The sequence below is a fragment of the Balaenoptera borealis genome (genome assembly GCF_965194805.1).
Source record: "Balaenoptera borealis genome assembly, chromosome: 9".
Lineage (NCBI taxonomy): Eukaryota > Metazoa > Chordata > Mammalia > Artiodactyla > Balaenopteridae > Balaenoptera > Balaenoptera borealis.
Window position 1 is genome coordinate 42,007,799 of NC_138873.1, and position 23,888 is coordinate 42,031,686.

At 40.7% G+C, this 23,888-nt stretch overlaps 1 protein-coding gene across 2 annotated transcripts in view; it reads left to right on the forward strand.

Annotated features, from left to right (window-relative positions):
* The first annotated feature begins 2,186 nt into the window (after positions 1 to 2,186).
* MAN1A1 (mannosidase alpha class 1A member 1) overlaps positions 2,187 to 23,888 on the forward strand; it is a 165,436-nt gene continuing 143,734 nt past the window's right edge. The window contains exons 1-2 of one of the 2 annotated variants that reach the window (XM_082406178.1): positions 2,187 to 2,493; positions 2,695 to 3,539. In XM_082406178.1, the coding sequence (XP_082262304.1) occupies positions 2,931 to 3,539 (609 nt within the window). In that variant the 5' untranslated portion in view covers positions 2,187 to 2,493; positions 2,695 to 2,930. The remainder of the gene's footprint in view (positions 2,494 to 2,694; positions 3,540 to 23,888) is intronic. The other variant, XM_082406177.1, reaches the window with a different exon arrangement.

The following is a 23,888-nucleotide window of genomic DNA, read 5'->3' on the forward strand; positions in this document are numbered from 1 at the left end:
TTCCTTACCATGAATACACATGGTTAGTTTTAACGGTTTTACGTGGTTAAAACCATTAGTTGGTTTAATTTAGCTGGTGTGTCTCTTCAAATACCTTCTCTGTGAATTTTTTTTAACTTGTTTTAGCCCAAATATGAGCATTCCCACATGTTTTTCATCCTACCTAACACAGACTGGCACCCTTTAATATGTATCCCATAATCAACCACCCATGCTAGCTTCTTGTTTAACAAGTCATTAAAGGCAGGCTTCACTCATAATAAATCTGTTTTATAAGAAAAACAGATAATAAGAAAGCAATCTTAAAATAAGCTACATAAAGGTAAACAGAACCGTCCCTTTAAAAGATTTTAACACAATATAGATGAGTCAAATTTGAAGTTTTTAGAAAAAAAAAATCATCTTTAAGTCCATATGCTAAATTTTGAATGTTTCCACTACAGGATATAGGTTAAATGCTCAAACTGGTTTGATATCAAAATTAAAGAGTGCCAGAATAGCATTAGGTTTATAACCTCCTTTCATCACCACTCTAACATGCATTTATAAGTAGATTTTATTGCTTTTCTGGAATACTTAGTAATATTAATTTCAACATTTCTAAATATTTTGTGGTTACAAGAAATAATTCCATTCTTAAAACACAGTAGTTGAAATAATCATTCCAAAAGAGATGATCATAAAGCGATTGACCTTAATTCCCAGTGATTCAAACTCTTCAGCCTATCTACAAGTTGCAGTTTGAAACAAATATTACCCTTCCATCATTAAAAACAAAAATCATTGTTTTCTTTTTCAGTCCTTCTAAACTTTGTTACCCTGCTTGGATATGCTGCACTCTTCTGGGCGTAGAATTTCATAGAAGTTATAAGAAAAAAAGACCAAGCCATACAGTTGGCTTTATCAAACAATTTCCCATTAACAGAAATTTTGGGTGTATGACTCATTTTACACAAAACAAATAATGATGGTTAAAATGAATACTTAAATGAAAACTGTAATAAGGATTTTTAATTTTATTTTATATTTTCTCACACAGTCTAACACCTGAAAACAACTACATTATGGGCACCTTCCTGAAAGGTGTCAGCTGTTTCCTTTTTTTAAAAAAAGACAACAAGCAGAAACAGAGCTCAAATCACGTTTCCAGAGAAAGGTGAGGGATATAGGATAAGGCTGCTACAAACTAGCTTTCAGAAGTGGGAAATGGGAAGTCAGTCAACTCTTTCCTCTCCGATAACCCTTTATTTGCAGAGCAACAGGGGAATTACGAACACATTTTGTAAAATAATGCTGTCTTGAAGACAATCTCTGGTGGACCAAGTCCTTACTTCCCTGGAAGTGGTCAAATCCAAGACTTAATTTCAACAGTGTTGAAATTTATTACTTGAAGCTATGGCAGCACAATACTGTCTTCTTTAAATGGAAAGTATGACCAACTTGCATGAGGTAAATTAATTTTGAAAGGGGGAGTGGGTGGGGGAGCTACACAACTTTTTTTTTTCTTTTAAAGGGGGTTGAGGATGAACACGAAGACTCCTAAGCAACCACAAAATCATTAAGTCTCCGGATGTAAAGGGATGTTCGACCGGACAGCCCAAAAGCTGAGCTCAAAAGCTCTCCAAATCACAGCTCCTCGCCGAGGGACTTTTGGGTTAACGGCTACCGAGCACTGGGGCAATCCCTGCCTTGGGTAAAAGGAGGATAACTGGAGAAAAGACGCGCGTCATAACAATCTGGCAATTCTCTGCAAGACCCTGTCCTTCTTGGCCCTCCTCCGGGCGGGCCCCGCACGGCCAGGCGCAGGTCCGAGGGGGCGGCGGGGAGGTCCCGCATCAGCCCAGGCGCCTCCCCCAGCAACTCGAGACCAACCGCCCCTGGGACCCGGGCCCGAGGCCGGAGCGGGATAAGCTCCCCAACCCCGGGCCCCGCCCGCCGCCTCCCGCCCTTGGCCTCCGCAGCGGGCTGGCCGCCCTCCCCGCCGCCACTCCCACCCGCCTCGCGCCTCCGGGCCCCGCTACCTCCCAGCCCCCGGCCGGGCCCCTGCGAGGCTGCGCTTCCCGTAAACTCCCCTCCCGGCGCTGCCCCCTCCCCGCTTCGGCCCCGCCCCCGCGGGACCCTGAGCCGCGCGTGATTGGCCCGGCCGCACCATCACTCTCGGGTCGCGTCACCGCCCTCGTTTCCGACCGCCCCGAGACCGGCAGTGGTGTTAGTGCTCGCGGAGCAGCGGCGGAGGGCTTCGTGCTGCCCCGCTCGCTCCTGCTCGCCCGCAGGTCGGCGCGCTAGCCCAGCTGAGCGGCGACCAGCGCTGCGGGGCGGCCGGGCTGCACGCGCACCCGCCAACTGGGAAGCGGAGACACAGCTAGTCCGAGCTTCGGGATGAGGAGCGGGCGAAGTTGACGAGCCCCCCACCCACGCTGCGCCTCTGCGGCGCGGAGGTGCGCTGCCCTCTCCAGGAGGTGCCCGCGCGTGGCTCTGCTCCAGGTGTGCACGGTACAGCCTGCCCCCGAGACCTGCAAACTTCACCCCAAGTCCAAAGTGTGGGCTCCGAGGGCGGTGCCGGGAGCCGGACTCCGGACTCCGTGCAGGGGGAGCTGTCCTGGCGGCTCTCGCGGCCGTCGGAGGGCGGAGACCGGTGGAAACTTTATCACCATCATCGTAGTTACTACGTTTTACTGTTTTTCTCCCCCGCAGGGGCTGCAGCGAGCGCACTGTCGCGCCTGTTTGCCAAAGGAGCCGCCCCGGGGAGAAAACTCGGAGGGGAGTTGTCTCCCCAAGGGATACCTGCAGCCCAGGCGGGGTGTTTGGGCGGCCTGGATGCGCAGAACCCAGCCCCGCAGCCGCTGACGCCGGGCGGCGGCGAAGTTTGGCTGCTGAGCGGCGCGGCGCAAGGCCACTGGACAGCGGGCAGCCAGGCGGCAGCGGGAGCGATGCCGGCGGGGGGCCTGTTGCCGCTCTTCAGTAGTCCCGCGGGCAGCAGCCTGGGCGGCGGCCTGGGTGGGGGACTCGGCGGCGGCAGGAAGGGGTCCGGCCCCGCCGCCTTCCGCCTGACGGAGAAGTTCGTGCTGCTGTTGGTGTTCAGCGCCTTCATCACGCTCTGCTTCGGGGCGATCTTCTTCCTGCCCGACTCTTCCAAGCTGCTCAGCGGGGTCCTGTTCCACTCCAGCCCCGCCCTGCAGCCGCCCGCCGACCGCAAGCCCGGGCCCGGGGCGCGCGCCGAGGACGCGGCAGATGGGCGAGCCCAGCGCGGCGAGGAGGGCGCGCCCGGGGACCCCGCGGCCGCCCTGGAGGACAACTTGGCCAGGATCCGTGAAAACCACGAGCGGGCTCTGAGGGAAGCCAAGGAGACCCTGCAGAAGCTGCCCGAGGAGATCCAAAGAGACATCCTGATGGAGAAGGAGAAGGTGGCCCAGGACCAGCTGAGTAGCAGGGTGGGGTTCAAGATGCTGCCCCCAGTGGACTTAGCACCCCTCGTTGGGGCGATTGACCGGGAGCCGGCCGACGCCGTCATCCGCGAGAAAAGGGAGAAGATCAAAGAGGTGAGTGCACCCGGCTAGAAATCCCTGCGGGCCCGCGGTGTTTTTCTGGGAGAAACGACAAACCTTTGAAAGTCTTTAAGACTTTAACATTACAGTGTACGGGGACATGACGGTAACATTACAGTGTGGGGAGGCATCGTTTTCCACTTAGACCAGGTGCAGTGTCAAAGGCTCTTTCGTTTCCATTTCAGTGTCAAAGTAGATGGGGCCAATTATGATCTGAGGTTGAATCCCGTTGTTCTTAACTTGATTGCTCCGGTGAGCATAAGCCACACGAGGTAGGTATTAAATACATGGGCAGGTGCTGTGCAAACCTCCTCTTTCACTGCCTGATACATGGTTAATCGTCCCTGAGAACAGTGACAGTGAAGGTTCCAAACAGCCTGCTAATGAGGCTTGGACGTGGCTTTGAAATGAAGCTTGCATGTAAACGCAAAGCATCAATCACGCACAATAGAAATGTTCTAACAGCAAGCCAGCACACCCCGCGTTGGGTCATGTGGCCCCATTCTGCCAGGTGGCATCCTGTGTGTACTTACAGGCTATAAAGGTGAAACTCTAGAACTTCCTATCATAGGGGGCACACTGTTGTTTACTTTTCAAAAAATGAAAAATGTAGAAAGCCAGCCTACCGCCTCTTGCATTTCGGGTGTAGTCAGAAAAAGAGTATTCCATGTGATGCAACAGGTTTTCCTCCACAGCAGCACAATGATGACAAACTTAATCTAGGACAAACATGGACTTTGATAAGTCTTTCATAATTTCTTTCCTGTAATTTTCAGTTAGAACTTGTAACATGTGGTTAGTTCATGCCTAGCTTAAAGCTGAAGAGGACCTTACAAATCATTTAGGACTGTCATTTTAAAGATGAAAGTTGAAGGGCCCAGAGCCCCAGAACCAGTTAGTTATTGAGTCAGGACTTGAAGCCCGGACTTCCTCTTGTCACCAGGCTCTCTGTGGACATGCCTTCTTTTACAGCTACTCTCCCCTGTGAAACTATGCCAGCCTGGTTTTTTACACAATCCAAGAGCTGCAGGAACCATATTAAAAGCATTTCATCTCAAATCTTGATTCCAATTTCTAAAATACATTATGAATGGAAGTAATATATTTGCCATTTTTTAAGGTTCACCGAGTCTCTGTGAAAATAAATTTTGTGTTTTGACATTGGGCAGGTAATCAGGAAAGGAAGCTTCCTGATCCCCCCAGTTTTCAGAGTAAAAAGAATTTTGAGGTTGTGAAGAGGTACTTAGCTTAAGTGGCTCCAGAATGGAGGCAGCTTGGTTGTTGTAGGATTTCTGATTTTAGTATAAAGACCAGATGAATTTGGTTAAGCTGTAATTGAGCAAGTTAAAGTGGATTTGGGTGCCTTTCAGTTTACCCTAGGCAGAATGCCTTGATTCATCCCTCCTGTGCAAGTAGCTGCCTTCCACAGCCCATCAGCCTTTCTGCTTTGAGACCCTTCCTGAGGCATAGAACCCTCCTAGACTTCGGTGGGAGGGGGGGTTGGATTTTACTCCCTGTGACAACTTCTGTCTAACAGTTTCCCTTCTCCATGGAATCCTGTCAGTGCTGCAAAACCAGGAAGGTGGAAAAAAGGCTCTGCTTTCACCAACCATCTCCCTCTCCTCTTCATCTCTCAGGCTCCTTGAAAATAGCCAACCAAAACCCATAGATAATTTAGCCCCAAATTTGTATCTGCTTATGTTTCTCTTAAGTTTGAAGCAATGTAATTCACACGTTTCATGCCTCTAAATTCCTATGCGTTGCCAGTTAGTGCAGATCAGTTGTCCCAGGAAATTATTTTAAATGCTAAAGATGCATGAATGTGAAAAAGCTATTGGTACTGACCAGTAGTGATTAAAAGTGCATTAAGAGCAGAAGCACTAAGACAGTAGCAGTCAATTCAGGATAGCATATTAACAGTATGCATATCTGTCCTTATTAGATCCATGTTATCTATATCTCTAGATCAGAAGGTCTTAATTAACCATGTGAAGGAAATTTATGTAGCCTTCTATGTCCATGTGGTGCTAACATCTTCGCACCTAGACATTTTGAAACTGCCCAGTCTTGCATAAAGTGGTTGAACTAAATGGGTTCTTTAAAATTTCATGTTGCCTTGAGAACCGGGGGGGCGGGGAAGCCAGCATGATTAGCTTCAGTATTTAGTCAAAGGCTAACGGGAAGAAATGGATTATGGATTTTCATCAGATTAGTTCTAGCAGATGTGTTCCTTCGTAAACCAAAAAAAAAAAAAAAAAAGTTACTCATGCTATTCTAAAAGTACACTGTAAATGTTCAGTTTTAGAGAGGAAAGAGTGGTTGCCTGCTGTGAATAAGGCTCTGGACTTTACACATTTAGATTCAGTTCAGGTACCACCATGTATGCCTTGTCATGGACCAACGGATCTTTGCCTTGATCTTGATTTTTATTGTTCCTGTATTTTCTAGTTCTCTTCATATACTTAGGTTCTCTATCACACCTGAATGTACTAACAGTTTTATGGGTAAAATTTAGAAGGTATAAGCAAGTCTAACATGTTGGGAGCTTGGACTATAATATTTGAGCCAAACTTTCATTTTGTAAATTTGGTTTAAAGACAGCCAATGCTATTTTTATATTGCCAACACAGCTGTGTTACTGGTACCGTGGTAAATTTTTAACAAATTTGTGCTAAGGGGAAACACTTTCTCATTTCAAATAGGATATTTATTGCCTAGCACCCGTCACAAAAAGGTGCTATGTGCTTCCCAGTACTGATATCTGATGGATGGTAAACATTTGATGTAAAACTTAAAGCCGAAATGAAGACAGCCCCCCACCCCATGAAAACTTTGTAAATAAATTAACTCTGGGATTTCCCTGAAATTTACAGTACACACATAGTGCATATTCTCACGAGATTGATCTTTTAAAAATTGTGCTCAAGTGGTCTTTAACTTTAAAAAACACTGGTAGACAAACGAAGCACAGAAGTTGAAGAGCACCACGGCATTTTTAGAAAAGTAGTCCATTTTTCCTTCTACCCCAACTCTTTTTTAAAATCAGGAAGCTTTTGCGGGGGGTCACTACAAAGAGCCTGCGCTGTCCTTTAGGATTAGAGCCCTAATTATCAAATTATCAGTGGGATTCCTCCCTTCTCAGACTGGAACCCCTACCAGTCTACATGGGGTGGGAGTGGGGAGGCTGACAGCCAGCTTTGGGCCTATCAGGTAAGGCTCTCAGACCAGTTAGCTGTAGGGTCACAGTTATCTTCCCTAGGTTTCTCCAAACAGGCTTTAGTTTTTATTTCCAGAACTATTTATGTAATAAAAAGTTGAAAGAAAATTTTCATATTGATGGCTAATGGTGAATATATATTTTTATGCCTTACACTACTAGCCTTAGGTTGTTCTTGAGTCTATAATTTATGTTAACTACTGACGATTGACCCTTTTATTAAAGCTATTTGCATTTTATTAAAGGTCAGACATAGGAATAATCTACCTTGACATATTAAAACAAAACATTTTTAATTTGAAACTTAACTTATTTGTCTGGGTAGTAGGGTGGAAAATAATATTTGCAAAATAATAAAGACCACAATTTGAAGACCTGACTCTGAAGGAGCTTAGATGTCCTTGGGTTACCTTGCCTGTTCTGCTCACCCTGTTCTGAAACACACTGGACATTGAACATGGGCAAATGCAAGATTTCCCCACTTTTCGGACCTTTCCCAGAGCAGGTAGGTCATGGAGAGTTTGTAAAAGGCTTCTCTCTTTAACAAGTAAAGAAATAAATTAAGGTTTCAACAGTGTATGTATTAGAGTAGATGCTGACTGTTGAACATTAATATACAAAAGCAGAAGATTGTTAATGGATAATCAGTTATGCTCAACTTAATTTTCTGTAAGCTATTGGTAATTTGTCTGGGAGGAGTATTCTGTCTTCCTCATATTGGGTAACTTAACGTTCTTAACATTCATATAAAGGAACTCTATATAGGACCTAGAACCTAGTTTAGGCTGTGGAAAAGAGGTTAAAAAAATGCATTTTTGAGTAAATGCATCTGCATCTCTTAGGTGAGCTAATAATCTAAACCACTTTGAGAAATTTATGCTAATATTTCACATGAGTAAAAAGTGTCTTTGGATGAGATCTGAATTTGTTGGACTTCACCTTAGTTAACTTATTTGTATTAAATTATTTAATAAGCTATGGTAATACAAATTCTTTATTAGAGAACGTTTAAAGCATGTGTCTCAAGGTCAGAGGGGAGGAAACCCAACAGATTAGTGTGAGGGCTAAATATACATGGGTAGATCAGCACTGCACTGGACCCTGCTTATACCTCATAACCCAGTAGAGAACCTGTGGCCTTTTAAGTTCTTTATAACCTACAGAACCACAAAAATGTATGTGTTTGTCAAAGGTAAGTTTTGGTTGGTCAAAATAGGAGCAGCCCCCCTGTGGGCTCCAGGGATACTATGACATGCCTTTTCCCTAAGTAGGCAGAAATGATACAGGAGAAGCCAGTGTTTGGTAGCTTAAGGAAGAGATTCTTTCTTTGGGGAACCTAAGTCTTGACTTTTCCCTCAGTGTTCTTTGTCTAGTACCTTGTTTAGTGTTAAATAATTGAACTACCTCTAGTCCCCCACCCTTTACTACTAAATATGTTTAAAGGTCCTTTATACAAAGTCTGCAAAAATTTTTTTCTGTTACCAAAAATATGCCATAAAAATTATAACTCTCTGATTTTTAAAAGTAAACATATGCTCTAAGCCATAAAATATTGTATCTGAATGACACTTCAGAGATAGCTACAATAGAGGCAACTGAGACACAAAGATTGTTCTGGAAATCACTTTGCTAGTTAGTGGTAGAGTTGAGAATAGAAGCCCAATCCTGGATGAATGTTGCTCGTTATCCTGTCACGGCTTGTCTCCTAAGTAAAATGCCAAAGAGGTATATAAATTGACTGCCTATATTTATTATTTGCAGACACTAATGTCAAGTGAGTACAAAACATGTACAGTCCTGCAGTATTATAACTTTGACCTCGTATTAGTTAAGTTACATTAACTATAGTAATTTAAAAAAAAAACTTACTAGGGGCATAATTCAGAAGGCCTCTACCTTTTAAAGCCACCCAGGGAAAATTTGATGACATCTTTTTCTCCTTAAAGAGATATCTGCAGGAAACAGAGGCATTAGTAATCATTCAATTGGTCATTCTTTACGAAGAGAGATGGGGGAGAAATAGGGAGAAAAAAAGAAAAGGTGTGGGCCAACGTCGAGGAGCTCTTTCAAACTATAAATGTACATGCTCTTCGGACATTGTGCAATGCGTAACAGAAGAATGGAAAGCTAATCTGAAGGAGTATATGTTTTTAAAAGTAGATATATATTTAATGGTATCACTTATCTGTGGAATCCATGAAATATGACAAACCAGCGACTATAACAAAAATGAAGCAGACTCACAGATATAGAGAACAAACTATTGGTTACCAGTGGGGAGAGGGAAAGCGGAGGGGGGCAGTATAGGGATAGGGGAATAAGAGGTACAACTATTAGGTATAAAATAAGCTGCAAGGGGATATTGTATAACATGGGAATATAGCCAATATTTTATAATAACAATAAATGCAGTATAACCTTTAATCACTGTACTATACATCTGTAACTTACATAATATGGTACAGCAACTATACTTACATTAAAAAAAAAAAAAGCAGACATACATTTAAAAATCACACCAATCTGTGGTCTCTTCATTATAGGAGCACATAGTTCTCTTCACCCAAGTAGGTCCTGGAGATTCTCTGGATGCTTTTACCTGCCCCTGCTCCATTCATTTGTAACAACATGGTGTGGTGAGAAGGGCTAGTTTTGGGAGTCAGATGACTTGGGTCTGAATGTGGCCTCTTCCATTTACTAGCTTTGTGACCTTAAGCAAATTGCTTAATCTGTCAGAGCTTCAGCTTTGTCGTTTGTAAAATGGAGGTAATAAAAGTACCCACTTTGTTGGATTGGAAAGTTTAAATGTGATCATCCACACAAAGCACTTAGAATGGTATCAGATATGCAGGGAGTGTATAATAAATGTTGCTTGCTGTTATTACTGTTGCTAATCACTACCTGAAGCCATCAAGCCGAGATTACATTGTTTCAGATACTGTTTAATACATCAGGGAAGTGGGTAATAATGTTTCAAAAAGTTATCAAAAACAGTTTAAATTAGGTTTGCTTAAAGGGATACATTTCCAGTTCAGGATGATCATTCCAGACAGCTATGATTTTACTGTGCTACTGTCAACTCTTGATTTTCTCACATTCCTGCCAAATTCCAAAAAACTTTTGCTATCCTTAAAATTACATACTTTTCCAGCTTCTGTACTTCAAAATATGTGTTAAAGAATTAGTCTCTTTCTCACAGTCAGATGTGCTTGTTCCTGAAGTACCATCTTCTCAGAATGATCATAGTTCTTGAGTTACCTCCTTAAGCATTGAAATTGTTCCCCAAAATAGAGAAGAAGAGGGATTAAGTAAAATGCATTTTAACCTGTTTTGTCTTTGGATGAATGTTTTTAAGAAATGAGAAGAAAATTATTTTAGATTTAGCAAAAATTTATGTAATTGTGATCAATTCTATAATCAGAGCTCATTCTGTCACCTGGTAGTCAAAATTCACATAAATCAGCTGTACTTCGTAACTCACAGATTTTGGCCTTTTTTGAGAGCTTTAAACTTAGATTTATTAAGGTATCAGGCCCAGAAGGACCTCAGAGATGCTTAACCCCGGTACTCATTTTACATTTGAGAAACAGGGCCCTGTGAGCTGTGACTTCCTCCTGAGATTCCCCCAGTGCACTACCTACAGAGCTAGAAACTGCCTCTTAGCTCTCAGGCCCCGGCTCCGCCTGTGACATCTTGTCTCTAATGAGAACATACGCTTTGGAGGCTGGCTGGCCTGGCCCTCCCTCCTCCTCAGCCCTGAGTAGCAGGCCAGCAGCAAGAAGCCCACTGAGACCGTCCTAGAAGGAAAGCAACCCTGGCTAGTTCCTTTGCTTTGCAGAATGCAGCAGCACTGCCCGCCCCCCCCACCCTGCCCCCACCCCACACACAGAGTCCTGATAAAGACTTCTGTGATCATTAGGTACTTGAAAGAAAACCAAATGAGATTAAGACTTAAGAGCATTGAAAAGTTGCAGCACTCATTCCTGTCATGAATACTCCGGCAGTTGCTTTAGGTACATTAGAGCCCAGCAGAGCTTCAGATAATCCAGAACAGAGATAATGAAATTAAAAAGCCCATGTAGCCTTTGTTATTTAGTTGACTTTCGTAACTGAAATGCCGCCTCACTTCCTTTTTACTGCAGTCCGTTTGTCTCCCTCGCTCTTAAGCTTATCAAAGGCCCAGTCCCTCATTTGCTCCTGTACTCTCTGGTCACTCTTGTTCTACATCCTCTCATACAGTGACACGCAGGTCGTATTATATTAACTTTGATTTGTTAATATTATTAACATTTATATTAACTTTTTATTTTTAGTTTTTTATAAATTTATTTATTTTATTTATTTATTTTTGGCTGTGTTGGGTCTTCGTTGCTGTGTGCGGGCTTTCTCTAGTTGCGGCGAGCGGGGACTACTCTTCATTGCGGTGAGCGGGCTTCTCATTGCGGTGGCTTCTCTTGTTGCGGAGCACGGGCTCTAGGCGCATGGGCTTCAGTAGTTGTGGCACTTGGGCTCAGTAGTTGTGGCTCACGGGCTCTAGAGCGCAGGCTCAGTAGCTGTGGCGCACGGGCTTAGTTGCTCTGCAGCATGTGGGATGTTCCCGGACCAGGGCTCGAACCCATGTCCCCTGCATTGGCAGGCGGATTCTTAACCACTGCGCCACCCGGGACGCCCTTAACTTTTTATTTTTATATTAAGTATTATATAAATACTTTTTTATGTATTTATATATGTGGGTCTCCCATTGGATTGTCCTGTCTCCAGTGCCTAGTGTAAGGGTGCTTTGTATGAGAGAAGGATTGGAAGTGAGGGGATAAAAACCTGGTGAAGGGCGCTGAGCTCTGCAAGGGCGGCTTAATAATACAGCGCACTACGCACTAAAACAGTCTTTGTTGCAACACTTGCCTAGGCCAGGAGTTTATGAGAAAAGGTGCAGTAATAATGATGTACATGGGTCTGTGAATGATTGTGGTTGAGACATGAACTTGGGCCATCCAAAGACCATGAGCTATTGCTGGAATCCTCATATCTGCCAAATCCTTTTTCATGGAAAGATCTTTTTTTTTTGGGCCCAGCTGTGTGGCTTGAGGGATCTTAGTTCCCTGACCAGGGATCGAACCCGCCCCCCCGCCACCACCCCCCCCTGCAATGGAAGCTTGGAGTCTTAACCACTGGACCACCAGGGAGGTCCTGGAAAGGTCTTTTCAAAGTCCTATGAAGAGCACTTGATTCTTCTAAGGGACAAGAGGGTCCAGAGATAGGAGTCCAGGGCTCATGGTCCACGCTGGGGGTGGCCACATCCAGCTTCCCTGAGCTGATGTTTGAGCCATGATTGACTCTAGTTCCTCTTTCACAAGAATACGTGCTGCAACTACTAAAAGGTTGTGTTTCCTCACTGTATGTCTGTCTGTTGGGGCGCAGAACAAAAGGACAGACCTGTGGAAGGATGAAGGCAGCATGGGGTGTGTACCTAGTCTCAAAATCTCATTCCCAGCTGCCTGAAATTTCACCATCAGTGCCTCCCTTTTGTTGATGTATTGCTTCTTAAAGGCTGCTATTAAAACAAAATCACTAAAGTTGCCCAGCAGAAATTATTATACTTTGAGATTTATCTTAACAAGGGCAAGAATGGGTTTGTAAAAGAAGCAAGTATCTTTCACTGTGTTATTTCATTATAAAATAACACTTGCTTAGGAAAGAACATTTTGAAAGTACACAGGAGTAGAAAAAAGGAAAAAAAAAATCCTTCACAGTTCAATCACTCAGTCACAAGCAGTGTCAACACTTCCTGCCCCAACATATAGGTTATTTTTTTCCCCAGTTATAACCACACTATCTATACATGTTTTTTTTTTTCATTTTCTTTTAGTGTAATTTTATGATAGCATAGTATATGAAATAGAAGCATCATAGTTTATTTAACCATCCCCTTGGACCTGAACATTTAGATTATTTCCAGTTTTTTGTTTTTATTTTAAAATGCTGAGATAAACACCTTTGTCCATTAAGATTCCAGCTCATTTTTCATTGCCGCCCCCAACCCCATGAGTAGGATTTCCCCTTAAATTCCTAGTAGAGGAAATGAATAAGTCAAAGGATCATAGTACATTTTGAGGGATGACATTCCAAAAACAATGTATACTTCCACCTGTAATGTAATGAACCTAGTCTTGACTCTATAAATTTCATGGGTGATGAAACAGTATCTTGTATATTTAATTTACCTTTCTTTGAGCAGCATTTTCTCCTGTGTTGGGTGACTAGTTGGATTTCCTTACTCTGAATTGTATAGAACAAGGAGGCTTTTAAAGAAGCAGGATTGGGATGAAGGCAGAGCTTGGAGACTAAGAAGTAGGGTGTCAGAGAAGATGGATCTATCAGGCACATGGCTCCTGAAGGGGGCAAAGTCCTGAAAGGCAGTGGACAGCATTGTCTACTAAAAACAGCAGCAAAATTTGCCTCTTCCCTGGGCTGGACCCCTAGGATTATAAGTGCCCTTTATTGATAGGAGTACCTACCAAGCATGTTGGAACAGCCTGCTTTCCCTCAGCCAAGACGCAGCCCACCAGCTTCCATCAGCTCATCTTCATTGTTATTGTTGGGTTTTTGCATCACATATTTGAGGAAGATGTTGGCCTCTCTGAAGATCTGGGAAAGGAGGGATGGAATCTTCTTTTTTAGAATTCATCAGGATGGCTTCCTAATATTTTAAGATCATAGTTGAAGCTCAGAAATGGTCCAAATAGAATTTCAGAAGTGGTTTTTTTTTTTTTAGTGGTGCCAGAAAATGGCAAGTCTGACAAAGCTGAATTCTTAAAGAAGAAAAATTAACCAAAAGGAAATTGTCAGTAAGGTTTCAAAGCAATATACATGTGTACGTTTGAAGGGGCAGGCTGATCTTTTGTATATTAGAGGCCTTTGGTGTCTTAAGTAGGATAAATGTGCATTTTGTCTAAGGTATTTTATTTTAGAATAAAAGAAAAGCATGATTTATTTAGGAAGTTTAGGCTTTTTTTTTTTTTTTTTTTTTTTTGGCTAACTCCAAATAAACGTGTTTTCAGTCATGCTTTTTTAAGATAGTGAGGAGCTGCACATTTCAAAATGTATTTATATTCTGACCTTGGTTAGTTCATAAAAGTCTGCCAAATGCCAGAACTGTTTAAATTTGGCTTTGAGACTGCATTAACATGGTGAATAATGATTGACATAAATGTACTATATTATTTTTATAAATTGTGGTTTGAGATGATAGTTATTTTAGAATATTTAGGATGCTGTTCTCTGAGACATGTTATTTTTGTAGTCAACTAGCAGTGTTGATTGTCATAACGTATCTAGTCAACTACAAGTTTTCATCTCATGATTAGAAGTGCCTCATGATTAGAAGTTGTGATTTCAGGAGTTAGCCTGAGTCAATTTTATAAGGCATTCTTGGTAAGTGTAAAAGGAACTTTATGTAGTCAAAAACGTATTTTATAATTGGCATGTGTTTCATACATTGTATACGTTCACTCATATTAAGCATTTTGGTTAGTCTTCATTATTTAATCCTCCTAGGGCTTGCTTAACTCAGAATGTGTGACGAAGAACTTAGCTTAAAAAAAAAAAAAAAAAGCAGGTGGGGTGGGCAGCTAATTGGAGGAGCATAAAAATGAAGATGATTTATTAACTACTGTTGAAAGCTGCTTTAGCAGTTACGGTGAATAAAAATTATGATTTATTAAGTGTTCTATCAGTAATAAGATAAAGCCACAGCAGAGGTAAGAAGTACTTCTGTTTTCGCTTACTCTGAGAGTACAGAATCTCTGTGATGTTGGTTCTTCAGAGTCATGAATCTGTTACAGGACTGTCACGTTAAGATCAGGAGAAAGAGCTTCCCCTGTATTCGTCCACTGGAGCCGTAGCCCTGGGCCTCACCCATAATAACACCCAGTAAATATTAGTTGAATGACTACACCTTTTTAAACAAGCGTACCAGGAGGAATTACTTAGGTTAAGTGTGACACCCTCCCCCCTTTAAATAATCACATATTCCAAAAGTGGTGTCCACTCGTCTTTGGAACCCCTGCTACCTGTCCTCGTGGGCTACAGGCCATTGTCTTGGAGGGGAGACTTGATTTTTTGTTATAACAGTCAAAAGTCATTCAGAACCAGATCTAGTGAATAAAGAGATTCATCAATGTAGGAGACAGCTTTTCTAGTTTTAAAGTTGTTTTTAGAATGATTTATAAAGTGAAAAGCTGTATTTATTTTCTTACATGACTTGTAAACTGGCTGTGAAGGTGGTTCATAAAAAAAAATCTTTTGAGCAGATGTAACATCACTGAAATAAATGTGGGTACTTGTGAGATTCTTTTGAAGGTCGACACTTACTTGAATATAAAAAGTCCTGTTTTGCTTAAAAGTAGTCTGCTTTATATTTACAGTCAGCATTTTGTTTTTCAGTTCTGTGATTTTTAAATTAGGTAGAGTCCTCATTCATTTCTGTTCATTATTATCTAGAGTTGTGGACTATATTTAATAAGAGTTGTCATTTTTCTTACATTTCAGTTTTGTACATGGTACACCCTAATTAAAATTAGTGTGGGTTGTTTGTTTTTTTTTTTTTTCCTATCCCAGCAAACATTTTTGGGAGACCGTGGTGTTTTTATAAATAGTGCTTACAATACCACAGTGAAATGAAAAGTCATAGGTTAGGTGTTATTTCCACTAGAGAAATTAGAATTTAATAAAAATTTTCTCTGTGAGAAGGTGTAATATTTTGAGAAAGAACCTTAGTCTTCTGTTTCCCAGTTTAATATTATATCTCTTGAAAAGTGTTGTCTCATATAAATAATTGCATGGTAGAGGCTCTGTGAATTTCATGAATTTGCACATGGTCCCTTTTCCAGTTCATTCTGCAGATCACTATTAGATTAATCTTCCAAAAATATCACTTCTCTCATGTTGCCCAACTCAGGTTTTAGTGGGCCTCGTTTCCTGTGGAGCACTGATTCAAACTTTAGCCAGCTTAAGAGTCACCTGGAGAGCACATTAGCACTCAGATTGCAAGTTGCTGCTTCCAGAGTTTCTAATTCAGTAGGTCTGGGTGGGCCCCAGAAATTGCATTTTTAACATATTCCTGTGGGTGGTGCTGATACCACTGGTCCAGTGCCTAAAGTTTAAGAAGCATTGTTCTAGAACGAAGTCCCAACTCCTTAGGCTGGCATTCATTGTCTTCTACAAATCTGCCTCAGTTTGCTGCAGTCACATCCCTTAAATTAGGAAGGACTCTGTGCTTCAGCTAAACTTGCATAGGTACTGTCTCCATAACACACCTTACTTTATTCTTCACAAATGGAGTGTCTTCTCATTTGCTCAAACATCTATGCCTCCTTGAAGCCCTCTCTCACGTTCCCAGCCTTTACTGATCTCTCCCTTCTCCGAAGTCATGTGGCATTGATTGTTTGTGTCTTTGGCCTGTTTGTTGCTAAGTTCATGGGCATGGTTATCTTCCATCTAGAGTTTAGACCTCCTCAGTGTGGAGACACCTTTTTCTACTCCATAGGTTCATGGTCCAGAATTTAACAGTGGAGGGCAGTTTGTCTTAAATACAACCAAAATGAGAAACAATTTAAGTATGTCACCAAAATTCTTTACAGCCTACTCAGATGGTGAGACAAGATGGCAGAGTAGAAACCCTTCTGAGCCTCCCTTTCCATCTGTGAAATGGGGCTAATAATTCCCTTTTGCAGAGTTCTTGTAAGAAAGTAGAAAATGTATGTGAATCTCTCTGCATGATTCCTGGTACATAGCATTATTCAGTAAATAGTATTTATTAGCAACTAGGGGTTGATTGGAGTAATAGGTTAAGAAAAGGGATTGTTGGTAAGAACTGGTTTTGAGAAGTCACTTCCAGGAAAGAAAAGGAAGTTTGGGCTGCAGTATTGCTGTGTTAACCAATAGTTGTATTTTCTGCTGTTACCTCCCTGCTTAGTTGTTGTTGCCAAAATTGCTGCTTCCTGTGGCAGGAAAGAAAGCATTCTTTTGCCTCTTCAATTGTTATCTCACAGAAGTGATGCTCGTCCTTAGGAAAACCAGGGAGAGTGTGTCCATTCATCAGGGGCCAGTTACCTCTGGCTTCCCGGCCTGGTGTCACACAAACACTCAGATATGGGAGGAGGAAAGAAGTCAGAGGAGAAGAATGAAATGTAAAATACCTTAAGGGCATGGAAAGAAATGTTTTGTGAGCCGAAAAAGCTGAATATGTTTCATTCAGAGATAGCTACGGGTATAAATTTAGCTCAATAATTAGGCATACGGTGCTTTCATTTAGGAAGTATCTATACCCTTTGTGATAAGATCCGTTGATTATCAGAGCTGCTGCAGCTTTAACTACATCGGCAGCAGAGATTCCTAGTGCATTTAAAACAAGAATTGAAGAGTGAAATGGAAAACGGAATTAATAATTTGTTCTTGGTTGGTTTTAATCTGTTCTTTATTAACTTTGTAGTTTATGCCTGGAGGATTAGATTTGGAAACAGAACACCAACTAATGTTCTTAAAGTTTAATTTCTTTTATTGGAATATTATATTAAAGACTTTCTGAAGAATATTTTGGCTGAATTTAGTCTTAACATAAGAGGTGATATGTAAGTTCTTATGATTCAACCTAAAACAATAGAAAACTTTTGAGCTATGATATTTTTAATTTTTAAGTTTTTTCATGTTAGGTTTCAAAGTAGAATTTGTTTAATAAAAACCAATTAAGAAGTAAAGGTATTCTTGTTGGCCATGAGTATGTTTCATTTAGTCTCCTTTTGTTCTAGCTTTTTTTTTTTTAATGCCACAGCCCCCCAGCCCCATCTACTTTTTCCAATCTTAGAATTTAAATCTGTTTGCCATTGGTGGAAAGGAAAATAGGAAAAGTTAAAATCAAAGGATATTTGTATTGCCATGCCTTGTCAAATGCTTCTAAAATTGAAAACAGACAGCGGGTTGTAATTATCTAAATCGGAAAGAGTCCTATTCCAAGATATAGCATGCTGTGACAAGCTGAAATACAGAGGTTAAAAAACAGTTGCGCTTAGTGGAGTGGGGAAGAGAGACGCTGTTCATCTATTTCTTTCTTAATGCTTCGTTAATATAGTTTCATTAGAATATGCCTGTAAATCTGGGTTTCAGTGTATGTGTTTCTGTGGTTGTAGTTCTCCATCCACCTGTGATCTGGAGAATTACACTCTAGGTTTTCGTAAGGTAGAGGCACTAGAATTTGGGCATTTAGAAGGGACTTCTTTGGGGACTAGGAAGAAGTTTGATAAACTGTAATACCAGGACTGAGTTAACCAGTTGCAGATTCCTCATCAGGAAAACTATTCTTTGCATGTATGTGTTCTTGATAAGTGAAAGTTTTGACCTAAATACTCTACTTTGACTTGGATGTGGTAATAGAGGTTTAGGATTTTATGGCCAAATGCACCACATGTAATCAGGTATTAGTTTTAGCTGTCTTAATTTAGCTTAATGTAGCTGTATTTTTCTGTCATGCTTTTTACCCATGCTGTTAATCATCTTCCATCCTTTTCTGTTTTCTCTCAGAGAGAGGTGGTGCTGATGACACAAAAGTAGATAGCAGAGGGTAGCACAAGTGGGATTACATATATTACATGTCAGATCACTAGTCTCCTTAATAATCCAGAAGTGACTATACTTATCGGCAAGGACCGAGCAGCACTCTGGTTTCCTGCAACCTTAAGAGGTGGAGTCCAGACATTAGCACTGGCACACAGACAGATCACCTTTTCCCTGACTTGCAGGCACTCGCTGCTAGTTTTTAGAATTCCTCAGGGAGAAAGCTGTCCAGTTACATGATTGGTTAGCATATTTGTGGGCCTTTGGCTCTCAATGGAATTGCTTGAAAGCTATCTCAGGAAGGAATGCCTTTGATTGATTTGAAATCTGAGGCATCGCCATAGTGTTGCTAGGATTTTCCAAAACACTGGAGGATTTTTGAAGACAGCACTTTCAAGAGCTGATCTGAAGGTGTTAAACTAAACTGGCAGGGAGGGGAGCTTCTTTGTCTACCTCTAGGTGAGATTACTGCACCTATACTTCACTCTGGAGTATCCTGTGTTCACAAACCCCAGGGGCACAGAACACATTAGTGATCATAAAAGAGAGTGTCTGGATATAATGCACCCTAGTTTTTTGTCCTTATATAACAAGACCCCAAGTTAGCTATTTCTTTTATGAAACTGAATTTTGCCTTAATATTTAAGATAAGATTTTTATTCCTTAATTGATGCAAACCTTGTCTGTTAGTTTCCAGGTATGTTTCATTTATGAATAACAACAACAATGACAACAATGCCTGATAATTTCCACTTTTTCTCTAGATTTAAAATTGCGGTAGCAGTCAAGACTAAATATTTAATTAAAAATACACCTTCTCGGTTATAGTCTAAAGTAGGCTCCCTTCTTTCTCCCAATAGAATGCATGTATTATTTTTCTTTTTCTGAAAATAGTCTCCTTAAGTGATTTTCTGTGTAGCTTGACCTATATATAATTAAAACAAACAATAACTAGATTTTTACAATCTCATCTTTGTATAAATTGTGTCCCCTTTATCTGTAATTTTAATTCTAGAGTGGTGAAAAGTATGAAAGTAATTACACCATACCATCTGTGGAGTATTTACTTCTAGTTAGGCACAGTGCTAACCACTCTTCATACATAAACTCATTTAATTCTCAGAATAACCCTGTGATTTGTATTATTTTCCCAGTTTCACACACAGGAAGTTGAGGCAGACAGGGTTCAAGCAAGTTGCCCAAGGTTACAGAGCTCCTGGGTCCTCACCTGGGATTTGACATGGGGTCATCTGGCCCTGGCACACATCCTACTCTCACTGCGCTCACCCCAGTGAATGCCCTTCAGCCTCCCCCCCACATTCATCATGCCTTGGGACCCTTGAGGATCTTACCCACCATGACTAAAGCACTGGGACGCCTGCCACAGAGTCACTCCTTTGCCTGAGAAGTAAAGGGGGGAAGCAGGAGCACAAAGCTTGAAACTACTTTCATCTCAGCTTGTGGCAAACAACATGCTGAAGGTTATTTTATTTTGGTTTTTATTTTTACACTTAATTCTGAAAGTAAAACCCATGATCAGTTTGTTTGGAAAAGCTGCTCTTAAGAGAAATATTGAGAGAAGCAAGAAGAACTACAGTCCTGCAGCCTGTGGAACAAAAACCACATTCACAGAAAGACAGACAAGATGAAAAGGCAGAGGGCTATGTACCAGATGAAGGAACAAGATAAAACCCCAGAAAAACAACTAAATGAAGTGGAGATAGGCAACCTTCCAGAAAAAGAATTCAGAATAATGATAGTGAACATGATCCAGGACCTCGGAAAAAGAATGGAGGCAAAGATCGAGAAGATGCAAGAAATGTTTAACAAAGACCTAGAAGAATTAAAGAACAAACAAACAGAGATGAACAATACAATAACTGAAATGAAAACTACACTAGAAGGAATCAATAGCAGAATAACTGAGGCAGAAGAACGGATAAGTGACCTGGAAGACAGAATGGTGGAATTCACTGCTGTGGAACAGAATAAAGAAAAAAGGATGAAAAGAAATGAAGACAGCCTAAGAGACCTCTGGGACAACATTAAACACAACAACATACGCATTATAGGGGTCGCAGAAGGAGAAGAGAGAGAGAAAGGACCCGAGAAAATATTTGAAGAGATTATAGTCGAAAATTTCCCTAACATGGGAAAGGAAATAGCCACCCAAGTCCAGGAAGCACAGAGAGTCCCATACAGGATAAAACCAAGGAGGAACACGCCGAGACACATAGTAATCAAATTGGCAAAAATTAAAGACAAAGAAAAATTATTGAAAGCAGCAAGGGAAAAATGACAAATAACATACAAGGGAACTCCCATAAGGTTAACAGCTGATTTCTCAGCAGAAACTCTACAAGCCAGAAGGGAGTGGCATGATATACTTAAAGTGATGAAAGGGAAGAACCTACAACCAAGATTACTCTACCCAGCAAGGATCTCATTCAGACTCAATGGAGAAATCAAAAGCTTTAGAGACAAGCAAAAGCTAAGAGAATTCAGCACCACCAAACCAGCTCTACAACAAATGCTAACGGAACTTCTCTAAGTGGGAAACACAAGAGAAGAAAAGGACCTACAAAAAGAAACCCAAAACAATTAAGAAAATGGTCATAGGAACATACATATCGATAATTACCTTAAACGTGAATGGATTAAATGCTCCAACCAAAAGACACAGGCTTGCTGAATGGATACAAAAACAAGACCCATATATATGCTCTCTACAAAAGACCCACTTCAGACCTAGGGACACATACAGACTGAAAGTGAGGGGATGGAAAAAGATATTCCATGCAAATGGAAATCAAAAGAAAGCTGGAGTAGCAATACTCATATCAGATAAAATAGACTTTAAAATAAAGAATGTTACAAGAGACAGGGAAGGACACTACCTAATGCTCAAGGGATCAATCCAAGAAGAAGATATAACAATTATAAATATATATGCATCCAACATAGGAGCACCTCAATACATAAGGCAACTGCTAACAGCTATAAAAGAGGAAATCGACAGTAACACAATAATAGTGGGGGACTTTAACACCTCATTTACACCAATGGACAGATCATCCAAAATGAAAATAAATAAGGAAACAAGCTTTAAATGACACAATAGACCAGATAGATTTAATTGATATTTATAGGACATTCCATCCAAAAACAGCAGATTACACTTCTCAAGTGCGCACAGAACATTCTCCAGGATAGAGCACATCTTGGGTCACAAATCAAGCCACAGTAAATTTAAGAAAATTGAAATCATATCAAGCATCTTTTCTGACAACAACACTATGAGATTAGAAATGAATTACAGGAAAAAAACGTAAAAAACACAAACACATGGAGGCTAAACAATACGTTACTAAATAACCAAGAGGTCACTGATCACTGAAGAAATCAAAGAGGAAATCAAAAAATACCTAGAGACAAATGACAATGAAAACACGACAATCCAAAACCTATGGGATGCAGCAAAAGCAGTTCTATGAGGGAAGTTTATAGCTATACAAGCCTACCTCAAGAAACAAGAAAAATCTCAAATAAACAATCTAAACTTACACCTAAAGGAGCTAGAGAAAGAAGAACAAACAAAACCCAAAGTTAGCAGAAGGAAAGAAATCATAAAGATCAGAGCAGAAATAAATGAAATAGAAACAAAGAAAACAATAGCAAAGATCAATTAAACTAAAAGCTTGTTCTTTGAGAAGATAAACAGAATTGCTAAACCATTAGCCAGACTCATCAAGAAAAAGAAGGAGAGGACTCAAATCAATAAAATTAGAAGTGAAAAAGGAGAAGTTACAACAGACACCGCAGAAATACAAAGCATCCTAAGAGACTACTACAAGCAACTCTATGCCAATAAAATGGACAAGCTGGAAGAAATGGACAAATTCTTAGAAAGGTATAACCTTCCAAGACTGAACCAGGAAGAAATAGAAAATATGAACAGACCAATCACAAGTAATGAAATTGAAACTGTGATTAAAAATCTTCCAACAAAGAAAAGTCCAGGACCAGATGGCTTCACAGGTGAAGTCTATCAAATATTTAGAGAAGAACTAACACCCATCCTTCTCAAACTCTTCCAAAAATTGCAGAGGAAGGAACACTCCCAAACTCATTCTATGAGGCCACCATCACCCTGATACCAAAACCAGACAAAGATACTACAAAAAAGGAAAATTGCAGACCAATATCACTGATGAACAAAGATGCAAAAATCCTCAACAAAATACTAGCAAACAATCCAACAACACATTAAAAGGATCATACACCATGATCAAGTGAGATTTATCCCAGGGATGCAAGGATTCTTCAATATACGCAAATTAATCAATGTGATACACCATATTAACAAATTGAAGAATAAAAACCATATGATCATCTCAATCGATGCAGAAAAAGCTTTTGACAAAATTCAACACCCATTTATGATAAAAACTCTCCAGAAGGTGGGCATAGAGGGAACCTACCTCAACATAATAAAGGCCATATACGACAAACCCACAGCAAACATCATTCTCAATGGTGAAAGCCTGAAAGCATTTCCTTTAAGATCAGGAACAAGACAAGGATGTCCACTCTAACCACTATTATTCAACATAGTTTTGGAAGTCCTAGCCACAGCAATCAGAGAAGAAAAAGAAATAAAAGGAATACAAATTGGAAAAGAAGTAAAACTGTCACTGTTTGCAGATGACATGATACTATACATAGAGAATCCTAAAGATGCTACCAGAAAACTACTAGAGCTAATCAATGAATTTGGTAAAGTTGCAGGATAAAAAATTAATGCACAGAAATCTCTGGCATTCCTATACACTAATGATGAAAAATCTGAAAGAGAAATTAAGGAAACACTCCCATTTACCATTGCAACAAAAAGAATAAAATACCTAGGAATAAACCTACCTAGGGAGACAAAAGACCTGTATGCAGAAAGCTATAAGACACTGATGAAAAAAATTAAAGGTGATACCAACAGATGGAGAGATATACCATGTTCTTGGATTGAAAGATCAATATTGTGAAAATGACTCTACTACCCAAAGCAATCTACAGATTCAATGCAGTCCCTATCAAACTACCACTGACATTTTTCACAGAACTAGAACAAAAAATTTCACAATTTGTATGGAGACACGAAAGACCCCAAATACCCAAAGCAGTCTTGAGGGAAAAAAAACGGAGCTGGAGGAATCAGACTCCCTGACTTCAGACTATACTACAAAGCTACAGTCATCAAGACAATATGGTACTGGCACAAAAACAGAAACAGATCAATGGAACAAGATAGAAAGCCCAGAGATAAACCCACGCACCTATGGTCAACTAATCTATGACAAAGGAGGCAAGGATATACAATGGAGAAAAGACAGTGCCTTCAATAAGTGGTACTGGGAAAACTGAACAGCTACATGTGAAAGAATGAAATTAGAACACTCCCTAACACCATACTCAAAAATAAACTCAAAATGGATTAGAGACCTAGATGTAAGACTGGACACTAT